We start from the raw sequence: 22,806 nt of genomic DNA, 5'->3' as shown, positions 1-22,806 counted from the left end.
AATGACAACAAAAAGCATGGGGACCTATTCCTCTTATGAGAATGAGAGCTTCTTATCACTCCCCCCCCCAAAAAGGATGAAAATGAACTAATTTAAGAGAAAAACTGACAATCACAAATGCTATTCCTTTATAACCTAAGAGTTTTTTGATTACAGAACTTAATTAGTCTCCTTAGCAGTATCCTGGGGAGGAACTTGTTTCCTGGAGGGACCCTCCTTATCCTAGAGATTTTAGCAACTTCAAATCATTGTGTTTCTGTAGGTACTCATTTTTCCCCCTGTCTGCCTCACCATTATCTCTAATATAAAATGGAATGCTTCACTTACTTCGAATATACACACAGGGAAAGGCAGTCATTCAAGGGCAACATCATTGCCACAAAATGACACATTTCTTAGTCTTTTATTAATACATAAATTTTTCTCCTCTTTCTTTTAATCTTTATATTACACCTAATTTGTCAGCTTAGTTATTATTTTCAAAAAGCACCCAAATAAAATCCTTAAAGGATTTTGAGGTTTCCCAGGATATATTTGACCTTAGTTATAAAGGTACCTGGACTAAGCAGGCATGGTGCATGCCTATAATACATGGGACGTTGAGGCAAGGAAATTGCAAATAAGAGCCAGCCATATGTAAACAGTGAGATTCCATCTTGAAAATGAGAATGAAATGGCAATTTTAAAAAGTGAAAAGCAAATGGAGGGATGTAACGGGTAGTATCAGAAGTTATGTTGCAAAGGAAATAGATACTAGGCCCAGACAATATAAAATGAAATAGTAAATATGATTCTAACATGGTAGTTAGGAGATTTTACATTTATTTTATAACCTGGAAAGTATTATGTGAGTACAGATACAGGACATTGGGTCTTTGGGTTCAACTGGACTGCACTGAGATAAATCTAGGATTGCAGATATACTGCTGTGTGCCTCAGGGGCCATTTCCAGAGAGGATCCACTCTTGAAAACCAGAAGGCTTTGGGTGAATGCTTGGCTGGAGAGTGAAATGCTAGTGACACCTTCCAAGAAGCCAACAGCTTGGGTGAAAGAGAAGTCTGGGGGTATAAATGTTGTTTTTGTTTTCTGAGATGAGGGGATGAGATGAGAGTTGTAGCCAAGCTTTACCAATACATGGCTTGGGGTGAGCACAGATCATTTCTAACTATCCCTAGGCCTAGGCCTAAACTAGCTTCTGAGCAATCTAATCTTCTGCAACCTCGGAACGTGAAGGCTTCAGCTTCCAGCCTCCATCTGCTAACCTAGGCCTAGCATGATCTCAGCCTCCAAGATTTACTGCTGAATAAGCTCACCCTTCTCACCCTTTCTAGTTCTTTCTGAATTTTGGCTGGCTGGCTCAACTCAGATGCTCTGGATCAAGTCTTTTTCTTTTCTTTTTTTATTGTGGCATTCTTTATTTTTTTTATTTTTTTTATTAATTTATTCTTGTTACATCTCAATGGTTATCCCATCCCTTGTATCCTCCCATTCTTCCCTCCCTCCCATTTTCTCCTTATTCCCCTCCCCTACGATAGGCAGATCTGAGCCCAGGGGTCCCGCTCAAACTAAGGCACCAGCCAAGGACAATACAGGTGGTAAACTTTAAACCCCTACCCAGATCTAGCCAATGGAAAGAACATTCTCCACAGTTGAGCGGAGAGTGGGGTATGACTTTCACATGTACTCTGGTGCCTCATATTTGACCATGTCCCCCGGAGGGGGAGATCTGGTGGCACTCAGAGGAAGGATGGCAGGTTATCAAGTCTTTTTCAAGCTGACAGATTCTGGACTCTCTCAGCTCTTCACTGTATTGCTCTGCTTGGAAAAACTGCCTCTGAAGTTAACCAAGTGCCTGTACTCCCACACTCTACTGTAGTGTCTCCATGGACTTTCTCTGTTCTGTGCTTAAGTAGCTTGCCTTTCCTGTCTGTTCTCGTGAGAGTTGGGTGTATGTAAACTCTCACTCATTCTATGAAAATTTCCTTTGTTAGTCACTATGTCTGCCCCTCACTTAGAAGTCATTGTTTGAGATTAAATATGTGAACTAAAGCATGTCTGTATTCCAGCCTGATCACACAGACCTACGTCTCTGGATGAGGTCTGTTGCCAGAGTAGCCATGTTGCTGGATTAAAATTCCTCTACATGTTGGGCCAGTCATTGGCTGGACATTCTCTCAATCTCTGCTTCATCTTTAACCCTGCACTACTTGTAGGAAGGATACAATTTTGGACTGAAGATTTTGTGGATGGGTTGATGCTTCTCTCTCTCCACTACATCTCCTCCTGTCATTAACTATTGTCTGTGACCGAGGGGGACCTCCTCCCCCATATATGATCATACGGTATCAAGTCTCTTCTTGGTAGCCTCCTATCTTTCCTCTGAGTGCCACCAGGCCTCCCCATCATGGGAGAATGTGGAAATAGAAGGATCCAGAGGGTCCTAGAAACCTACAAGAAGAACATTAAGGTGGCCAGATCTGGGCCTAGGGGTCCTGCTCAAACTATGGCACTAGCCAAGGACTATATGTGAAGAAGTAAACATCGAACCCCTACCCAGATCTAGCCAATGGTCAGGACATTCTCCACAGGTGAGTGGAGAGTGGACACTGACTTTCACACGAACTCTGGTGCCCCATATTTGAGTCCATTCTTAATTCCTATATTGGTCAGAAGCCTGAGACAAGACCTGGATTTCCCTGTTACATCATGTCTAGTACTCAGTGAGCTAAAGGTAAAGTATAAAAGACACAGATATTACAGAAAGACACCCATATTATAAGTACATGCCAACTATATATTCTACTATTCTGTAAGCTCAGGAATGCAAACATTGCTGAATACGCTAGTAATTTTAAAAAGAAAAAGTAAGCAAGGAAGGGGGGGCAGAGAGAGAGAGAGAGAGAGAGAGAGAGAGAGAGAGAGAGGGAGAGAGAGAGAGAAGGAGGGAGGACATTTTATCAAATCTACAAAGGAAATCCTGTTCCTGGTAGTGGAGGACAAACAAAATACATTTGATAACATTTTCTTCTTTCTTCCACATTAACAAAGACCAACAACCTCTAATGGAAGGCAATTTAGAATTGCGTATGAGATCAATCTGTAGGGAAGTTGGAGCTTTACTTCAATTTATACATGCGTTTTCTTGCTCAGCAAAACATTTATTGAGTAGTTGCTATTTGTCACATGGTATAAATAAAAATAATTCTCTTCAATGCAGATCTTGTTATTGCAAAAAATTCTCAAAACAAGAGAATAATTGCAAAGTCTTTATAGATGCTTCTTAAGGAGGTTTTAAATGGAATTAAACAATTACTTAAAAAGAGAAAGAAAAGCATTACTCCTAGTGATTCAAAAACTAATGGTTTTCAAATTTTGCTGTTTGTTTTGCTTGGAAAATAAATATGCACATTAATCTTAGCAAAACAAATTACTTCAAACAATGGAGATTAAAGGGCAGACTTAGAGACAGCCATATCAACTAAAAAAAGATAGAGCATAAATTCCCTTTTCTGAAAGTTTGTTTAAATCAAATAATGTCCTTCATTACCATGGTAACTAGTTTGAATGACAATGGCTTCTATTTAAAGTAATGTTTTCAAGACAACATTAAAAGCATCCAAAGTAGACTACTTTGGAAAGATCAAGAAATCCAGACTATCTTCTTACATAGCCAAACCGTCTGTAACGGAACTCAAAAGGAAACAGACAACAATTTTAGAAGAAAAATGTCAGCTGCCAGTTTGGGTTTAATTAAACTTCCTTTCCACAAAGATTAAGGCCAACGTGAGAACAATACAAAGCAAAACTTTATTCTGTCTTATACACAAAACAACCTCGTATACATACTTTTTAGAAGACGATACAAACACAGTACATATCTAACCAGAGCTAATACACGAGTTAGAGCAATAAACCTAGATAGACTCATAACACTCACCCTTTCCCAGGTCCAGCTCATGCACTACGTTCCTATTAGACTCTCTCAACTATATGAAAATGTATCTAACTTCATTGCGACTTTATAGAGAATTAGATATTTATCCTAGATTTTAACTTTCTGAAAAGATTTATAGTTTAACATCAATATCCACAGAGAAATTATTAGAAATAATTTCCTCAATTCTGTGTGTTGTAGGTGAGGAAACTAAAAATCAGACAAGACCTGAGTACCCACAGGGCAGGTGGCTAGCAAGGGGTAGAGACAAAAACCAAACAAAGTCAAAGCAAAATAAAACTCTTGGTCCAGGGATTTTTGTTTTGTTTTGTTTTGTTTTTGCTTCCACTGTTTTCTTTAGAGAAAAACACACTACTGTCTTGTCTTTTTCCTCTCCTTTTTCCTTTTGTCTAAAGATTATAGTGTAAGAAAAAACCACACATACCATCTGCATGGCCCTACAGCTGCTAAACTTAGGCACTGTATGTCAGAGGGAGACCCTTGTGTTAGAAAAAGAAAACTATTTCAACAGGCCCTTAACTTTTAAGGAAGCACTGGCAAAATTCTATTCCCTTGACACCCCTTCTTCTGCTTCCTACTTGTTAAACATACCATTCAAAAAAGTGAAACCGGCTTTTGGAAACTAAAAACAGAGTTCTTGGCCTCTGAACACATCAATGATTCACTGTCTATAACTGGCTTTCTCCAAAATATAAATTCTTTTTTATTGCTGTGGAAGCTGTGCTGTAACAAAAAAAAAAAAAAAAAAAAAAAAAAACCAACAACAACACTGACTAAGGATGGAAGAAAACACAGATTTAAGCAAAGTGAAAGCAAGTAGCAAAGGCACTCTTAGATAAACACAATTATTGCTGCTAAGTTTTCTCCAACACAATCCACCTTTTAAGGAAAATGCTACACTTAACAATTGTCACAGCAAATGCAGTTTTAAACGGTGTTGGCACTGAACAAAAGAAACACCTCAGAGTGATCAAGGCTCAGCTTGATATTAATTCAGTTTCTTCTTTCAACACAAACTCTAATACCACCTCCGCTCATGTTCAAAAAGGAACAGGCAATTTTGTTCAGCACTCAAAGAAAATGCAAGGTTTTGTGTATGTGTGCTTTTAAAGTATGCTCACCTAAAACCTGAGCTATGAAAAGTAATAGCATGCAACACATGGGCTTTTGAAATCTATCAAAACCAAACCAGGAGCGAGTCTTCTGTGTTCTTAAATAGAGGACATAGTAGCCAAAGATTAAGCATATAAAACGATGTGCCAGGGAAGAGCAGCAAGTAAATAATGCTGCGCTGTTCCAGCCGACTAAACGGTTTTTCTCGAACCCCTGATTACCTCTTCATCTGCTTTCCTACTGCCAGGACCTCTTGTCTTTCACCTCAGGTCTCTCATCGAATCTTGTCCAAGATTTAAGGGTCAACTAGGACATTCACTTTTTGAGAAGACCTTAATGATCACACCAAACAGTAAAAATATTTTTTACAGAACTCCCTGAGCTCACAGTTGATGGTGAAAGATTATACACACTGAGATTAAAGAGTCAGATAGAGATCATCTGCCATAGATCAGAAAACAAAGTCCAATTTCTTTGGCTTAGCTTTAAAAGATTTACAAAAAAGTTGAAAGGTTTGCTATGCATCTCTGCAGATCCTCCCCTGAACACTTCTCACTACGAAGGAACTATTCAGCCTAACTAATACAAGATCACTGTCTAATGAGCATGCATTTGTCATTTCTTCTTGCTTCTTTTTAAAGTTTCTGACTATAGGCATTACTGCTTTGGCAAGCTTTCCATTAAAAATCTTAGCATATTATTCAATCTTTAACAGGTCTTATTCATATCATTCTAACATTGCTGGTGATCTGTATGTAGTTTGAATTCTAGCTCTGTCTAGACTATTATTTTAAGCTGTTCATTTTATATAAGATTTGTTATCTACGCAAAATCAAACCCTGATGCATCAATGCACTCTGTGCAAGGAGCTGCAATCTGTATCTCTTTAGTAAGGCAGGTGCAACAATGGTTTGCTCTTGGTGCTCCAATGAGATTTTGCCTGGACATTACGGAATTAAAAAGTACTTCTTCTTTTCTTCCCTCTTAGGTTGAAAAGGATAAACATCTGGAAGAGGCTGGAATGCTCAACTTCATGCTTATCAGGTAAGTTAGGCTCAGTCCATTCCCACCAGGCTAATTACTGGTAAGATAGTTTCTCCAGAAGGCAGGCTACTGGGGAGAAGAATGTGTAGTACTTCTAAAAGCATTTCATTTTCCAGTCCATTGCCAAAAGTCTAAGAGTTTCTTCTAATATTTGTTATGAAGACCTTATAAATCTCACAGACAATAAAGGCATGGGCCCACAGGAGAGGGGTTATGGCTCAGCCTTGTCTACCTGGATTCTCTAGCTATTCAACAATTACAGAACATATTCTTCTTCCCATACATGGCGACCATGAGGTCCTGCAGCTTTGGACCTGTGAGATATGCCTTGCATTCTCCTATCCAGATTTACATGAGAGAGGGGCCCTGGCCTAGCACATATGTCCAGGAGAGCTACTGAATATTTTTTCACTTTGTTTAGCCTTTTATGTACTGGTAGCATAAAGCAAAGGCTTCTATGTCCATCCAAAGGTTTATGATGGCCAAACTTGATTTTGTTTTGAAACCACAGATGATTGGTTTTTTTCTTTAATTTTTAAAAATTATTGTTTTTATTTTAAGTGCATGTGTGTTTTGCCTACGTGTATATTCGTGCACCCCCTGAATGTCTGTAGCCTGTGCAGGTATGGAAAGGGTGTTTAATGAATCAATTAGAACTGGGGTTACAAAAAAAAAAAAAAAAAGAAAGAAAGAACTGGGGTTACAGATGGTTTTGACTTGCTTTGTGGGTGCTGGTAATTAAAACTGGATCCCTGGAAAAAGTAAGTGCTATTAAGTGCTGAGCCATCTCTAGCTCAAATGAAGTTAATGCCATAATTGTTTTATTTTTGCAATGGAAATATTCTTACCTGCATTACTACAGGCATCTTGTTTTAATTTTGTTTTTTAATTATTTCAAATTTCTATAAATGGTTACTTTTTTGAGATTATAATCACATAATGGTCCCCTCCCTTATCCTCCTTTCAAATCCTGCCAAATGCCTCTCCTTGTTTTTTTTTCTCAAATTATGGATTTTTTCCATTAATTGTTGTTACATATTTATATGTATGTATGTATGTATGCATGTATGTATGTATTCACATTGTATTACATATGAATGTATATTCATAAATACATAATTTGTTTCAAAACTATAATTTCTTTAGAGAATAAGAGTTCTATTATTAGGCTCCCATTATGAAGTACTTAGCAAGTGCATAAAAGAAATGAATATTCAGAATGCAAACCATGATTTTAATAGGAGCACAAATCCTTTGCCTTTTTGCCTCCTTTCAATTTGTTTAGAATGTTACCTCTAGACTGAATTGGTAAAGCTACATGCTCACTATTAGACATTCATTATTTATGGTCACAGTTTTGATATTGATTAAGAAATGATGTTACCAAGGAAAGTCTTTATAGTTCCTGTTTTCCTCTACATTACATAAAAATCAAGTGGAAATACTAAATAACACAAAATATAAACTTCTCTTAGGAATAAAAGAATTGAAAATAAGAATGTAATAATCTATATAAACTACTCTAACATCATAGTGCTGCCTCTAGGTCCATAAAAATAGCATCCTTTCAGTAAATAAAACAATAGAAAATTGTGCTTTCACCTTTGAAAAATGAATGTATTCAAATAAAACTTCCTAGTGTTAAATTTCAACCATCTCCTAAGCAGTATTTACATTTTCTGCTGTTATAAATGAGTTCCTGCGTACCAAGAAGAGGAAAAGAAAAGGTAGCACAGATTTCATGTTCATAAACAGGAAAGAAGAAGAAAGTAATTTATACTCTCTTGTAAACAAATATTTAAATCATGCGTGTGCGTGTGCGTGTGCGTGTGTGTGTGTGTGTGTGTGTCTGTGTCTGTGTGTGTGTATGTGTGTATGCCCACATGCACATGCATATAGCCTGCTTCTCATTTTCCTGATACAAAAATCTTGTGGTTTCTGGGATTATGAAATATGGACTTTAGGCCCAGATAGTATTTATCAAATGGTTTGTCATATATGTTAACAGATAAGATATGTGATGTTCCATTAAATGAACTAATTAATCATCTTTAATAAATTCCACTCAGACTCCTGTGAGATTGGAAACAGCATTTTTTATAACATGAATCATAGATACTCTTAGCTTATCTCTTCCTGACCTAGATATCTTCCTTCAACATACACACGTAATTGCACTGTGTCTCCTACTCATTTCCCATTGCTAATCGCAGGCCAGATCAATACAAATTCAAACACTTGCAGAGTTTGGGGAAAAATTGGAAATAGGAAGAATTAAGAAAAAGGGAACATTAACACATTCCTCTTTTCCTGCACCAATTCTCTTTGCTCACTCCTTTAACTTACAACCTAGTTCGCAGCAATGTTTACTACCCCCTCCTACATTCTGTCCCAAGCCACGATTTTTATGAAGCTAGCCAGCAATTTAGTCTCATTGTTTTAGATTACTCCCTTCTTAGAACATGAGATTGAATTATTTGACCTCCTCGATAGTAGCATATTTAATTTGTTGTTTTGTTTCTGACCTTGCCTACCCCATTCCCATCCTGCAGAAAAAAAGAAAGGTAACTCATATAAAGTTGTCAACTCCAATCTTAAATTCTCCCCTAATTCCCCTGAGCTTCCAGCAGAAGGGCATTTCTTCGGCACTCTATGAGCTATTGAAGCAGTCTCTCTCTAAAATACTGTAAGAGAGTTGTATTTATATTTACAAGCAACTTTGGCCCAGAAACTCTCCCATGTCTCCTGCAAAGCATCCTCATCATCTGTCATGGAAGTCATACACTACCTTTGCATTTGCATTTGCACCCACGTATGTTTTCTTGTGGATTTCCATGTACTTTTCATTCTTTTCTTTTTCTCATTTCCCTTAAGAAATATTTACATTTACTGTGGGAAAGTGCCTATAAGACTCCTAAGTACAGTGACAAGTAAAAAATAATTAAAAATCCCTAATGGGATATTGAAGAATCCATATTGGTAGACTGACTGACTTACTATGACTACACTTGTGCTCTGCTGCCGCCAATGAAAACAAGTGCACAGAATGTATGACAATAGCCCACATAAAAGCATAGCATACACTAAGGTATCTAGAGATTTCTAAGGGGATTTGAATCATGAGCTATGATCTGAAGACACTAAAGACATGTTCGTTAGGGTATGGAGCAGGCAGGATGATGGTGAGTTCTCTGCACAACATGGGATAGATGAAGAGAAATTAAAGGAATAAAAAGGCAGTATTGAGGCCAGGCAGCACACAGAGGAAGAGGAAGCAGGCTATCAGGATGAGACCTGATAGCCTGTGGTGGTAACGGTGAGGGAGGACGTCCTCTTCTGTCAGAGGTCTGGGGGAGGGGAATATGGCAGAATAGGAAGGGAGGATGGGACTGGGAAGATACAAGTGAGGGGATAACATTCAGGATGTAATCTGAATATATTATAATAAATGTTTAAAAAAATAGATTGGACTAAAATCAGGGAAAAGAGGGTCAGGACATGAGGATCAATGGTGGTCTAAATGAAAATGGTGCCCAGTATGCTCCACTCTCCATCTCCTGGGCACGCCCCATTTGCTGGGCCCTACTTCCATCTCCAGTCTCTGAGAGAAACAACAGGTAAGAACAACCCCAATTCCTGGCCAAATAGGGCCCAATTACAGAGCCCCCCCCCCAAGTTCCATTCCTGCAGTGAGCTAAACACTCTTGCTTCCCAGGGCACTCCATCTCCCGAGACCTCATACCCATCTTTCAGCCTGGATAGTAGCAGCCATCAGAAACCATCAATCCTTCTTGTATCTCTGGAGGCCTGCTACCATCCTGGACCACAAGCTCTACCTGCTATTCTAGAATCTACTACCATCAGGCACCATCAGAGTTGCTAACAACAGGGTCAACAGGAAGGTGAGAGGTCAGTATAAGTAACAACAAAACCCAGGGCAAGATGGAGCCTCTAGAGCCCAGCTATCCGACTGCACCAAGCCCAGGATACCTTAATACATCTGAAGCTCAATAAAATGATCTTTAATGTGATATTATAAAATTGATAGAGGTATAGAAAGAGGAAAATAAATCCCTCAAAGAAATACAGGAAAATAAAACCAAACAAGTAAAAGAATCTAATAATTCCCTTAAGAAAATACAGGGAATTATAATCAAGTGGGAGAAGGAAATGAATAAAACTCTTCAAGACCTGCAAGTGAAAAGAGAAGCAATGTAGAAAACACAATCAGAAGAAATCCTGGAGATGGAAAAACTAGGGAAGAGAACAGGAACTACAGGCACAAGGATCACCAACAGAACACAAGAGATGGAAGAGAAAATCTCAGGTATTGAGGATATGATTGAAGAAACCGATGCCTCAGTCAAAGAAAATGTTAAATATAAAAATTTCTAACACAAAACATCCAATAAATTTGGGACACTATAAAAAGACCAAATCTAAGAATAATAGGAATAGAAGAAGGAGAAGACTCCGAGCTCCAAGGCCCCAAAAATGATTTCTTTTTTTTTCCCTTTTTTTTTGATATTTTTATAATTTATTTTTTCTCCTTTATTAATTTATTCTTGTTACATCTCAATGGTTATCCTATCCCTTGTATCCTCCCATTCTTCCCTCCCTCCCATTTTCCCCTTATTCCCTTCCCCTATGACTGTTCCTGAGAGGGATTACCTCCCCCTGTATATGTTCACAGGGTATCAAGTCTCTTCTTGGTAACCTGCTGTCAAAAATATTTTCAACAAAATCATAAAAGAAAACTTCCTCATCTAAAGAAGAGATGCCTAGATGTACAAGAAGCTTAAAGAACAACAAATACATTGGGCCAGGAAAAAAGAATCCTCCCACAACATAATAATTAGAACACAAAATGTACAAAACAAAGAAAGAATATTAAAAAGAACAAGGGGAAAAGATCAGGTCACATACAAAAGCAGGCCTAGCAGAATTACACGTGACTTCTTAACAGAGACTCTAATAACCAGAAGGGTCTGGGCAGATGTCTTATAAGCATTAAGAGACCTCAGATGTCAACCCTGACTACTTTACCCAGGAAAACTTTTAATCACCATAGATAGATAAACACACAGTACTCCACAACAACAACAAATTTAAACAATATCCACAAATCCAGCTTTACAGAAGATACTAGAAGGAAAACCCCAAAACAAGGAAGCTAACTGAACCCAAGAAAACATAAGAAATAACCCAACATCAGCAAAAACAAAAGAAGGGAAGTGCATGCACGTACACACACACACACACACACACACATCACATACACTCTACCACCATCAACATCAAAATAATAGAACTTTAAAATAATTCTTCATTACAATCTTTCAACATCAAGGAACTCAACTCCCCGCAAAAAGACGCAGGAGAACAGAATGAATGAGAAAAGAGGATCCATCTATTTGCAGCATATAAGAAATACACCTCAGCAAAAAAGATAGACTTTAACTCAGAGTAAAGGGCTGGAAATTGGTTTTCCAATCAAACAGATGCAAGAGGCAAGCTGGAGTAGCCATTCTAGTATCTAATGAAATAGAGTCTCAATCAAAATTAATCAGGAGAGATATGAAAGGACACTTCATCGTTATCAAAGGAAAAATCCACCAAGTGGCATCTCAATTGTAAATCTCTATTTCCCAAATGCAAGGGCCCCCACATTAGTAAAAGATACATTACTGAAGCTTAAATCACACATTAAACCCCACACACTAATAACAGGGGTTTCAACACCTCACTCTCACCCAAGGACATGTCATCAAGACAGAAATTAAACAATGAAACTAATAAATGTCATGAATCAAATGGGCCTAATGGATATCTACAGAACATTTCACCCAAACACAAAAAGAATATACATTCTTCTCAGAACCTCACGGAACCATAACTTGGTCCCAAAGCAAGCTTCAAGAAAAAAATAATAATAATAAAATTGAAACAACCCCTAAATCTTACCAGACCACAATGGATTAAAGCTAAATTTCAACAACAGAAACAAGAGAAAACCTACAAACTCATGGAAAGTGAATAATTCTCTACTCAATGACCACTGAGTTGGAGAAAAAAAATGAAGAGAGAAACCAAAGACTTTGTAGAATTCAATGAAAATGGAAGTACAGCATACTCAAACTTATGGCCCACAGTGAAAGTAGTACTAAGGGGAAGGATCATAGCACTAAGCGCCTTCATAAAGAAATTGTAAAGTTCTCATATTGGGAAAATAAAAGCACATCTAAAAGTACTAGAACAAAAAGAAGCAAACACACCCAAGAGGGGTAGACAGCAGGAAATCATCAAACTTGGGGTGTAAATCAATAATTTAGAAACAAACAGAAAAATACAAAGAATCAATGAGAGCAAGAAATGGTTCTTTGTGAAAACCAACAAGATAGACAAGCCCCTAGCCAAGCTAACTAAAAGGTAGAGAAACAGGATCCAAGTTAACAAAATCAGCGAGGAAAAGGACATAACAACAGACATTTTAAAAACCCACAGAATCAGTAGGTCTTATATTAAAAGCTAGTATTCCACAAAACAGGACAACTTTCTTGATTTCACCTACCAAAGTTAAATCAAGATCCAATGAACTGTTTAAACAGCCCTATTAACCTTAAAGAAACAGAAACAGTCATTAATATCTCCTAGCCAAAAAAAAAACAAAACAAAACAAAACAAACAAACAAACAAAACAAAAACAAAAACAAAAACAGGGCCAAATGATTTTAGCACAGAATTCTACCAAAATTTCGAAGACGAGTTAATACCAATACTCTTCAAACTAGTCCACAAAATAGAAACAGAATGAACATTATTAAAAGAATTTTGTAAAGCTACAGTCACCTAAACTCAATAAAGAAAGAAAATTTCAGAAAAATTATCAGAAAGAAAAATTCAAATCTCTTTTATGAACATTGATGCAAAAATACTTAATAAAATACTCTCAAACTGATTCCAAGAACAAACCAAATACATCATACACCATGATCAAGTAGGCTTCATTCCAAGGATGCAGGGATTGTTCAACATACAAAAATCCATCAATGTAATCTACCATACAAACAAACTGAAAGAAAAAAATCCTATGATCATATCATTAGATGCAGAAAAAGTCTTTGACAATATCCAACACCCCTACATGATAAAAGTGTTAGAGAGATCAGCAATACAAGGCCCATACATAAACATAATAAAGGCTATATAGAGCAAGCTGATAGTCAACAACTAACTACATGAAGAGAAACTCAAAGCAATTCCACTAAAATAAGCGATAAGGCAAGGCTGTTCACTTTGTTTGTATCTCTTCAATACAGTACTTGAAGCCCTAGTCAAAACAGTAAGATAACAAAAGGAGATCAAGAGGATACAAATAGAAAAGGAAGAAGACAAAGAATCACTATTCACAGATGGCATGATAGTATACATAAATGACCACAAATATTCTGCCAAAGAATTTCTATAGCTGTAAAACAACTTTGGCTAAATGGCTGGAAACATGATTAACAAAAGAACAAAACAAAACAAAAAAATCAATAGCCTCCCCTGTATACAAAAGATAGATAGGCTCAGAAAGAAATTAGAGAAACAACATCCTTCACAATAGTCACAAATAATATAAAATATCTTGGTGTAACTCCAACCTAGGAAGTCAAAGGCCTGTATGAAAAAAACTTCAAGTCTCTGAAGAAAGAATCTGAAGTTATCAGAAGATGGAAAGATACCCCATGCTCATGGATCGGTAGTATTAACATAGTAAACATGGCCATCTTACCAAAAGCAATCTGCACATTCATTCAATTCCCATCAAAATACCAACACAGTTCTTTACATACCTTGAAAAAAACAATTCTGAACTTCATATGGAAGAACAAAACAATCCAGAATAGCTAAAACAATCCTACTAAGATAAAAAAAAATCTAGAGGTATCTCCATCCCAGGCTTCAAGCTATACTACAGATCAATAATATTAAATATTACTTGGTACTGGCATTGAAATAGACTGGTGGATCAATAAAATATAATTGAAGACCCAAAATTGAATCCCCACACCCATGGGCTCTTGATTTTTGGCAAAGAAGCCAAAACCATACAATGAAAAACTGAAAGCATCTTCAACAAATGGTGTTGGTCTTACTGGATGTCTACATGTAGAAAAATGTAAATAGATAAATATCTATCACCCTTCACAAACCTCAAATCCAAGTGGATCAAAGACCACAACATAAAACCTGATACACTAAATCTAATGATAAAGAAAGTGTGGAATAGCCTTAAATTCACACACACAGGAGACAATTTCCTGAGCAGAACATGAACACCCCAGGCTCTAAGATAACAGTCAATAGATGGGACCTCATGAAACCGAAAAGCTTCTGTAATGCAAAGGATACTATCAGCAGAACAAAACAACAGCCTATAGATTGGGAAACAACCTTCACCAACTCTGTATCTTACAAAGGGATAATATCCAATGTGTATAAAGAACTAAAAATGTAAATACCAATAAACCAAATAATCACACTAAAAATGTGGTATGGAGCTAAACAGAATTCTCAACAAAGGAATATTGAATGGCTGTGAAGCACATAAAGACATGCTCAATGTCCATAGTTATCAGGGAAATGCAAATCAAAATAACTCTTGAGATTTCATCTTACACCCATTAGAATGGCTAAGATCAAATGACATCACATGCTGATGAGCATATAGAGAAAGGGAAATATTCCTCCATTGTTAGTGGGAATACAAACTTATACAACTACTCTCCAAATCAATCTGGTGCTTTCTCATGAAACAGGGACTAATTCTATCTCAAGACCCAGCTGTACTACTCCTTGGCACATAACCAAAAGATGCCCCAACATACAATAAGGAAATTTGCTCAACTATGTTCATAGCAGGTTTATTCATAATAGCCAGAAACTGGAAATAACCCAGATGTCCCTCAACAGAAGAATGGATAAAAAAAAGTTGTACAATTTCATAATGAAATACTCACTTATTAAAAACAGGGAAGTTATGCAATTTTCAGTCAAATGAATGGAACTAGGAAAGAATATCCTGAGTGAGGTTACCCAGACCCAGAAAGACACACATAGTATGTACTCAGTAATAAGTACATTTTAGCCATATAGTACCTGATAACCATACTACAAATCACAGATCCATAGAAGATAAGTAAAAAGAAGGACCCATGGGAGGATGCTTAAATTTCACTCAGAAATGGAAATAGAATAGACAGAGGAAGTGGTTAAAGAGAGGGAACACAGAAAGAAATTAGAGATGGTATCAGACCTGGGGAGAGTAGCGGGTGGGAGGAAAGAAGGCCTGCAGAGAAAAGAAACCTTGGGCTGGGGCTTCTCTGTTTCAAGCTGGAGACCTACAGAGTAGGCTTCAGGAAGGATATGAGGTTGCCTCTGGCTCAGACTCCTAACAGCAGGGGTCATGGAGACTCTAACTAGACAGGACTCCTAGTGCAAGGAAGGAAACACCAACCCACGCACATAATCTTTGACCCAGAACCTACTCTGCCTACAAGATGTTCAGGGACAAAAATAAAGCAAAGATTAAGGAAATGTCCAACTAATGCCTAGCCCAACCAAAGACACACCCTATGGGAGACAGCCAACACCTAACAAGATTAAAGATACTCAGCTATGCTTGCAGATGGAAATCTAAAATAGCTGCCCTCTGAGTGGTTCCAGCTGATGTAAACATTGGGTGGAGAACAGGGAGTCTTGGGGAAGAGTAGGGTGGGGGCGATAGAAGACTCAGAGGGGACAAGAACCCCACAAGAAGACCAACAGAGCAAATTAACCAGGACCCATGGGGTTTGTAGAGACTGAAGCTGCAACTAAGGACAATGCATGGACTGGACCTAGGCCCCATACATAGATGTAACTGATTTAGTCCTCATATGGGTACCCTAGTGAGAGAAATGGGGGCTGACTCGGACGTGGACTCTGCTGCCTGCTTTTTGATCACTTTATCTTGGCGGGGTTACCTTGCCAGGTCACAGGGGGAGAGGATAACTTCAGTCCTGACCTAACTTGATATCCTGGTGTGGGGGTGGGGCTCCCCTTCTCTGAGGAGTAGGGGAGGGTGGTTAGGGGAAACAGCAAGGGAGGGTGAGACTGAGGTGAGAGAAGTGTGGGGGATGTCAAGTGAATTAAAATAAAAAGATGAAAGAAAGGAAGAAAGAAAGAAAGAAAGAAAGAAAGAAAGAAAGAAAGAAGATGGCAACCTGGCAACTGTAGGCTCATATATTTGCCTATTTAGTTCTTAATGGATGAACTTTTTGGAAAATTATAAGATGTGGCCTTGCTGGAGGATTATGTCCTAATTGCAGGAAGTGTGTCCTTGGGAGTGGGCTTTGAGGTTTCAAAAGCTCATGCCAGACCCAGTGTGATTGTTAATGCCTTCGGATCAGAATGTAAAGCTCTCAGTTACCGCTCCAGTGCCATGTGTGCCTGCCTCCCACCATGATGATCATGAAGTAATTATCTGGAACTATAAGCAGACCCTCAATTAAATGCTTTCTTTTATAAGCCGCCTTGGTCATGGTGTCTTCTCCCAGCAACAGGACACTAAAACAAGGTCATTCTAGGACACAGTAGAGCTACTCTCACCCTCAGCCTAGGAGCAACAGGAAGTTATTACAGAGTTTTACGCAAGAAAAGTAATATAATTTGATCAATGTTTTGAGGTTTCTAGACTATTCTGTAAAGAATGAATTCAAAGTGGCAGATATAATACATTTTTTTCAGAAGTGGACTGAGGTCAATTAAAATCCAATCTACCACCTGCTCAACTGCTAATTTGCAATAGTGAAGCATAACTGAAAAAGAAATCTCAATTATTCTGAATTTTCCTTTTTTAAATTTAGGAACGCGAATCTCAGAAGACTACGTGGCACAGTTCAGAAGAGCCACCAGGCTTCATTTATCAGTTTAATATTCTAAACGATCCATTGTATCTTCTTTCTTCCTTCTCAACACTACTGCACAACTTCCTCCTTATCCTCCTTCTCAGTGTTAACCCTACCATTTATTTCCATTTGGAATCAGTAAGAACCAAAACAAAAGTACTACTTCTTTTAAGCAAATGTAGTGATGACCCCTAGTCATCTTCTACAACCATCTGTGCCTCCTTCCTTTTATAAAGCAAGTCGTGTACATGTTGCCTTAGTAAAGTTAAAGTCGGCCACATACACTTTGGATCGGACCTCTTTGAAGGCACTTGTGTACTTTGATTTTATCACTGTAAATTTCTGTCTCTATAGCAATATAAATCTTACCCTCTATACTTCACTCTGGTTATGCACATCATTCCTAGAAATACATAAGTTTGAAGCAGCTATACAATATATTAATATGTCCTGAGGTAGCTACTTCCTTAATCTTATCAACATTCTGTCACCTACTGATATTTCTTAACTCCATTTAAAATAAGTACTGTAGAGTTCTGGCAAATGTTCAAGAGACATGCCTAAATAAACAATGTATACACTCTTAAGATATGTATTTAAAATATCTCAGATTGACTAATTTATTGATAACACAAACTTATTTCTCACAGAAATTTGAACATCAAAGTGCCATGCTTGATGCTTGGTCTGTTTCCAAAATGCTATCTTGATGCTGTTCCATGCCATGAATAAAGACCAAAAATGGGTAAAGTTAACTCCCCCCAGTCCTTATAACAGGCTCACCAACTGTTCAGGTTATACTGGAAATTAAGTGTCAGCACATGAACTCTGGGAAAAGCCTCATGTCATTGTGTTGGGACTTGTTAATTTCTGTGGAAGAAACTACTTCACTGTGAATGCTGGGAAACTACCCTACCTGATGTCATTGAATGCAAAGCTGAGAAGAAAAGCCATCTAGACTGAGCTGATCTGAGGTAACTCCAGCATCCTACAGGATGTCTATCTGCTTTTTAAATTATGGCCTCATGAATGTACTTCAATGCAGCTTTTTTTTTTTACAAGCACTCTGTCAAAACCTTACCCTCTGAAGTTATAAGTTCAATCTTCACTATACCAGATTTCCTAGAGGCATTTGTTACAACTGATCAATCATGGTTTGTAAACATGCTCCAGTGGTAGGTAAATCAAATACTCTTTATTCTCTTTTAACCTAGTGGCTAGTGCCTTTTCGTCACCACTGTTGACCATAACATGTTGGAATGTCTCAGAGTTCAGCTTTCCAGTATAGCGCTTCTTGAACTATGAATGCTTTAAGAGGTGAGGCAGTGGTACTCCTTAGGGTTAGTTTTGAGCAATTATTAAAACATTTTTTTTGTAAATGGATATTAGAATTTATTGAAATAAAAAAGGAGGGATCAGAAACCTTGGATAGTCAGCAATACTGTGGAAAACACTATACCATGCAATAATTGATTGCCTTTCAGAATCCTTTGGTTTTGTTGAATATTCATATAAAATGAAGAATCATTTATAATTATAAAATGAAAAGTTTTGAATTGGTTTAATTTGCACATTAAATATTGAACATTATGACTACTTTATTCTCAACTGTGTCCAGAGTTAAATAAAAAGATGTACTTCACTATGGAAAAACACACCATAAGTCTCAAAGCTATTATGTTTATTCTCAGTCTTCTCCAGGGACAAGATACTCAAAAGTTATCCAATCCTAAAGGTCCACTCTAAATGTATATAATTAAGTAACAACCCCATATATGCATATGAGTATATTTGTATTGATGTGCTTGTGTAGACATACCTATATATCAATACATATAGGCACATATACACATATATCTATATATATATATATAAAATCATGTGTATATAGATTCATGTATACACATAATCTATACATTCATTCACATATATATAAGTATATATACATAATTAAGGAAATAAGGTCATAAATTTGGTAGGGAGTCTAGAAAGACCCTGGAGGAGATGGAGGGGGCGATTGTGGGGTTAGAAATGGTGTAGATATAGAATTCATGCATAAAAATTTAAAATAAATAAATTAATAAACAGCAAAGTAAATGTTAAAAAAGAAATAAAAATATATTAAAGCAGTGTAGTAAGATGTGTCAGTGTGTCAAGGAACTTCCATCAACCCTGGTAACCTTAGCAACCCACATGACAGAAGGAGAAAATTCACTCTTGCAAATTGGCCTCTGACCTCCAATCATACTCCAATGCACATGTGCCAACACACATATGAATATGACATAAAGCATAAAATAAATAATAAATAAACATAAAATAAAACAATAGGGTTACACTAAAGCACTTCATCTATGTGAAGGAAATGGAACAGCAAGCCAGATGAAGTTACGTGTGATTACAAAATGGCTCACTGAGTAACTCAAGCATACAGTTAAATGCTACTGCAAGATTCCTACCAAGACATTCCTGCTCACTGGCAATGTATCAAATGACACAAGAACTCTGACAGAGATTTACCAACAACTGACACAAGTTCAATTCTGTATCAAGTCCTGTTGTTTATCTAACACATTTTGTAAAGCTACAGCTGCCGTACACAGTGATATTTTCTTTGATGGCTCCTGGCAAGCTCAGTTGGCAACTGCTGCAGAGGCTGATGGACACAGGATGTAACTGAGTATAACAGAATTAATCAACCGTATGGCAGCAGATAACCACCATCAAAGAACCACAGAAATTATGTTTTAGGGCAATTACCAAAGAGTTTTGTCATTTTCCTAAATGCTCAAGATTCTCAGCCATTTTCCTTCCTCCTAAACTCATTCCTTTTAAAAAGTAAAGTCTAACAACCATATAAACACTCATCCAGACAGACTGGAAAACCATACCTGTGACCTGGCTCAAAGTCTAAAATCTCATGCTCCTATATCCTAGAGTTTAATTTGATACATGTTTATTAGCCACAGTAGCCAATGGCTTAAAAACTGTGTTCCATTCATGAGTCACCATTGGAATTCAGTGGCCATGGCAACAACCACCATAGAAAATATTCTCCCAGTCATTACTTTCTGGAAGTAGCAGATGATGATTTTTGTTATAAACTCTAAATAAAGTCCATATTGTATGTAGATGATTTAAATAAACACCCAACATTTCTATACCAAGATATAATTTATGATGTCCAAGTAATTCAGTCTGCAATTTATTTTAGCTCTCTGCTTTGCGTGGCCTTTCCATCAGGATTCGGTGGTAGCACTAAGGTTTATTTGTAAATTTACAGTAGGGAAAAAGGTTCGTTCTTTCCTGAAGATCTACTAGCAGTTAACGGCTGCTGGGCGAAGTAACAGCATTTTCTTCAGTGGTAAGCCCCCTGATGAGTTGCTCACGCTCTAATAAGTCCCTACTACACTCATACAAACAACTGGGATTAGATTCTTTAAGTCACACACACGCATACACACACACACATGTACACACACACACACACACACACACACACACACACACACACACACGACTTTAATGTAGAAAGATCGCTTGTTCTAGTGGGAGAGATGGGGTGAAAGAGGAAAATAAAGTGAAACAACTACAATGTATTATTTGCAATGTATGAAATTTTAAAAGAAGTATAAGTAAACAAAAACTACTGGTGGCACCATAATTGTGTACATTTATTAAAAACTACTTGAATCAAAAGCAAACTAGGCATTCAAAGACAGTTTTTGTATATGGTAAGTTATATCACTTTCTTAAACATGTTGTAACCATAAATTACTGTAATTTAGTGGTGTTATGTCTAACTTATAAGGAGAAGTCCCAATTTAAAAAATACTTCATAACATGTAGCATATATACTATCTTAATTTCTTCATAACAAATCAGGAGGATGGAACCTAAAGCATTTATCCTCTATAGAGTGGCCTAAACACAGAGAGATAAAAATAATCAAGTACTTTGTGGATGCCTTTAATTAAAGTAGTATTTAACACTTCTTACCCTATACTTAGTGTGGTTTTATTTTATCAAAGGAAATCCACAGTGTTTCACTGTTCCCATTTTCCTTAGATAATTATTAATTGACCCTATACTGGGTAATATGAAAACTTCATAACCAAGAATCAATAAAAGCCATTATGTGAGACATATAATGGATGCTTTAATGTCTATGGCTAACCGATACATTGGTTATTGAATTTGTTCATAGCAAAAATTTAGACTAATTATGTATAGATATTGTCTATATAACACTTCTGTAGTGAAACTCAAAATCTGTAAAATAATCTGCAATTTAAACCACTGAAATAACAGAGTAAAATACTAATAGTGAAATTATCGCATCTTGCGCATTCATGGTTTTAAGACTCCTGTAAATTTAATGTGTCACTCATGCATTCATGGTGTTCAATTCCTAATGAAAATGCAGACAATTCTGAAACTAGCTGCCTCTTCCTCCAGTACAACGAAGCCAATTCATTTGCATCTGGTACACTGTATGTTTTCGGTTACTCTTGAAAAGATCATTATGAAAGAGGCATAAATCTTTTATTTCCTGTTCACTGCCCATGGTAGAGCATACTTCTTCAAAGCAAAGTCAGTTAAAAATCCACAACATGGAGCTCAGCAGGTGAAAGTGATTGCATCTCAAAGCTAGTGACTTCAATCCTAACCTACTTGTGGAAGGTAAGGACCTACTCTCACAAGTTGCCTTCTGACATTCACAGACATACCATGGCATACATGCAACTGCACACACACACACACACACACACACACACACACACACACACACACACACACACAAACTGTAACACTTAAGAAATGAGTTTCTAATGTTAAAATTCATACTAACTTCTTGTTTGGCACTTTTAGACATAGTACTCTGTTTATAATTAGAATTTGGAGGAGATCTCAGGAGAATGTTCTCATTTTTCCTTCAATAATTGTAACTCTGTTGTTTCCTGGCATCTACATCTCCTTTTGAAATACTGTGTCAGTGAGTGACAGAATTATTTAAGGCTTTTCTACATTCATGCTTGGTTCTACCATGCAAAAAAAAATATCATTACTTCAGACAGAACTTAACTTAATAAATGGATCTTGCATCTCTGTCAACGTTAAAGCACATTTTTAAAAGGATAAAATTAACAATATTCTTTGCTCCCAATGAAGATAATTAAAAAAATTGAGGTAATTATTTATTTTAATGAACGATCAGTGATCAAAATAACTCTGAGAAAAACTCAAGACACAATAGCTAGTTACAAAGTATCATGAAGCTTTTCTTCACCCCTGTGAATCAAATTATATTTTTGTTCCTTTCCTTTAGATGCAGAATTCTAGCAACTGCCATTCATTGCTGAACTTACTTTCTGCTATATTAGGATTCTTACTGGAAAAGAATTTCCTCCCATTCGTTATTTCCCAGACAGCATCAAAGCCAATTCATTTCGTCAACTGCTTCTGCTCTATCGTAGGAATTAACCTTTCCATGACATATGAATCTCTCTCCATCGATGGACTGCTGTGATCTCTTTTGGATGCCACTGCATAACCATTATCTAATTAAACTTTTATTTGTAAGTCCAAGAAGGTTCTTACTTCTCAGTCTTTTTTTTTAAATCAATCTTTTTACATTGATTTGGGTTCTTCCCATTAAGCTGTATGTTGCAGTGTTGTGTATTTTCTCCATTTTTTCCAACTCTTAACTTCCATGATCACTGCCTTTAAACATGGAGAGTTTTATTCACATCATGCAT

General features: G+C 37.0%; 3 protein-coding genes across 4 annotated transcripts in view; 1 reads left to right on the top strand and 2 right to left on the bottom strand.

The window, feature by feature from the left end:
* TYR (tyrosinase) overlaps window positions 1-17,571 on the top strand; it is a 127,744-nt gene extending 110,173 nt beyond the window's left edge. Inside the window, exons 4-5 of the mRNA XM_084772164.1 lie at window positions 6,058-6,113; window positions 17,006-17,571. Coding sequence (XP_084628290.1) covers window positions 6,058-6,113; window positions 17,006-17,073 — 124 coding nt within the window. The 3' untranslated portion in view covers window positions 17,074-17,571. The remainder of the gene's footprint in view (window positions 1-6,057; window positions 6,114-17,005) is intronic.
* The window catches only part of GRM5 (glutamate metabotropic receptor 5), an 879,135-nt gene that overhangs the window by 641,304 nt on the left and 215,025 nt on the right, over window positions 1-22,806 (bottom strand). The gene's annotated exons all lie outside the window — the stretch shown is intronic.
* The window catches only part of NOX4 (NADPH oxidase 4), a 132,014-nt gene that overhangs the window by 32,736 nt on the left and 76,472 nt on the right, over window positions 1-22,806 (bottom strand). The window lies entirely within an intron of this gene.

The sequence above is a fragment of the Acomys minous genome (assembly GCF_964271855.1).
Source record: "Acomys minous genome assembly, chromosome: 2".
NCBI lineage: Eukaryota > Metazoa > Chordata > Mammalia > Rodentia > Muridae > Acomys > Acomys minous.
The sequence above is the reverse complement of the archived record's forward strand: the minus strand, read 5'-3'. Positions and strand labels throughout refer to the sequence as shown.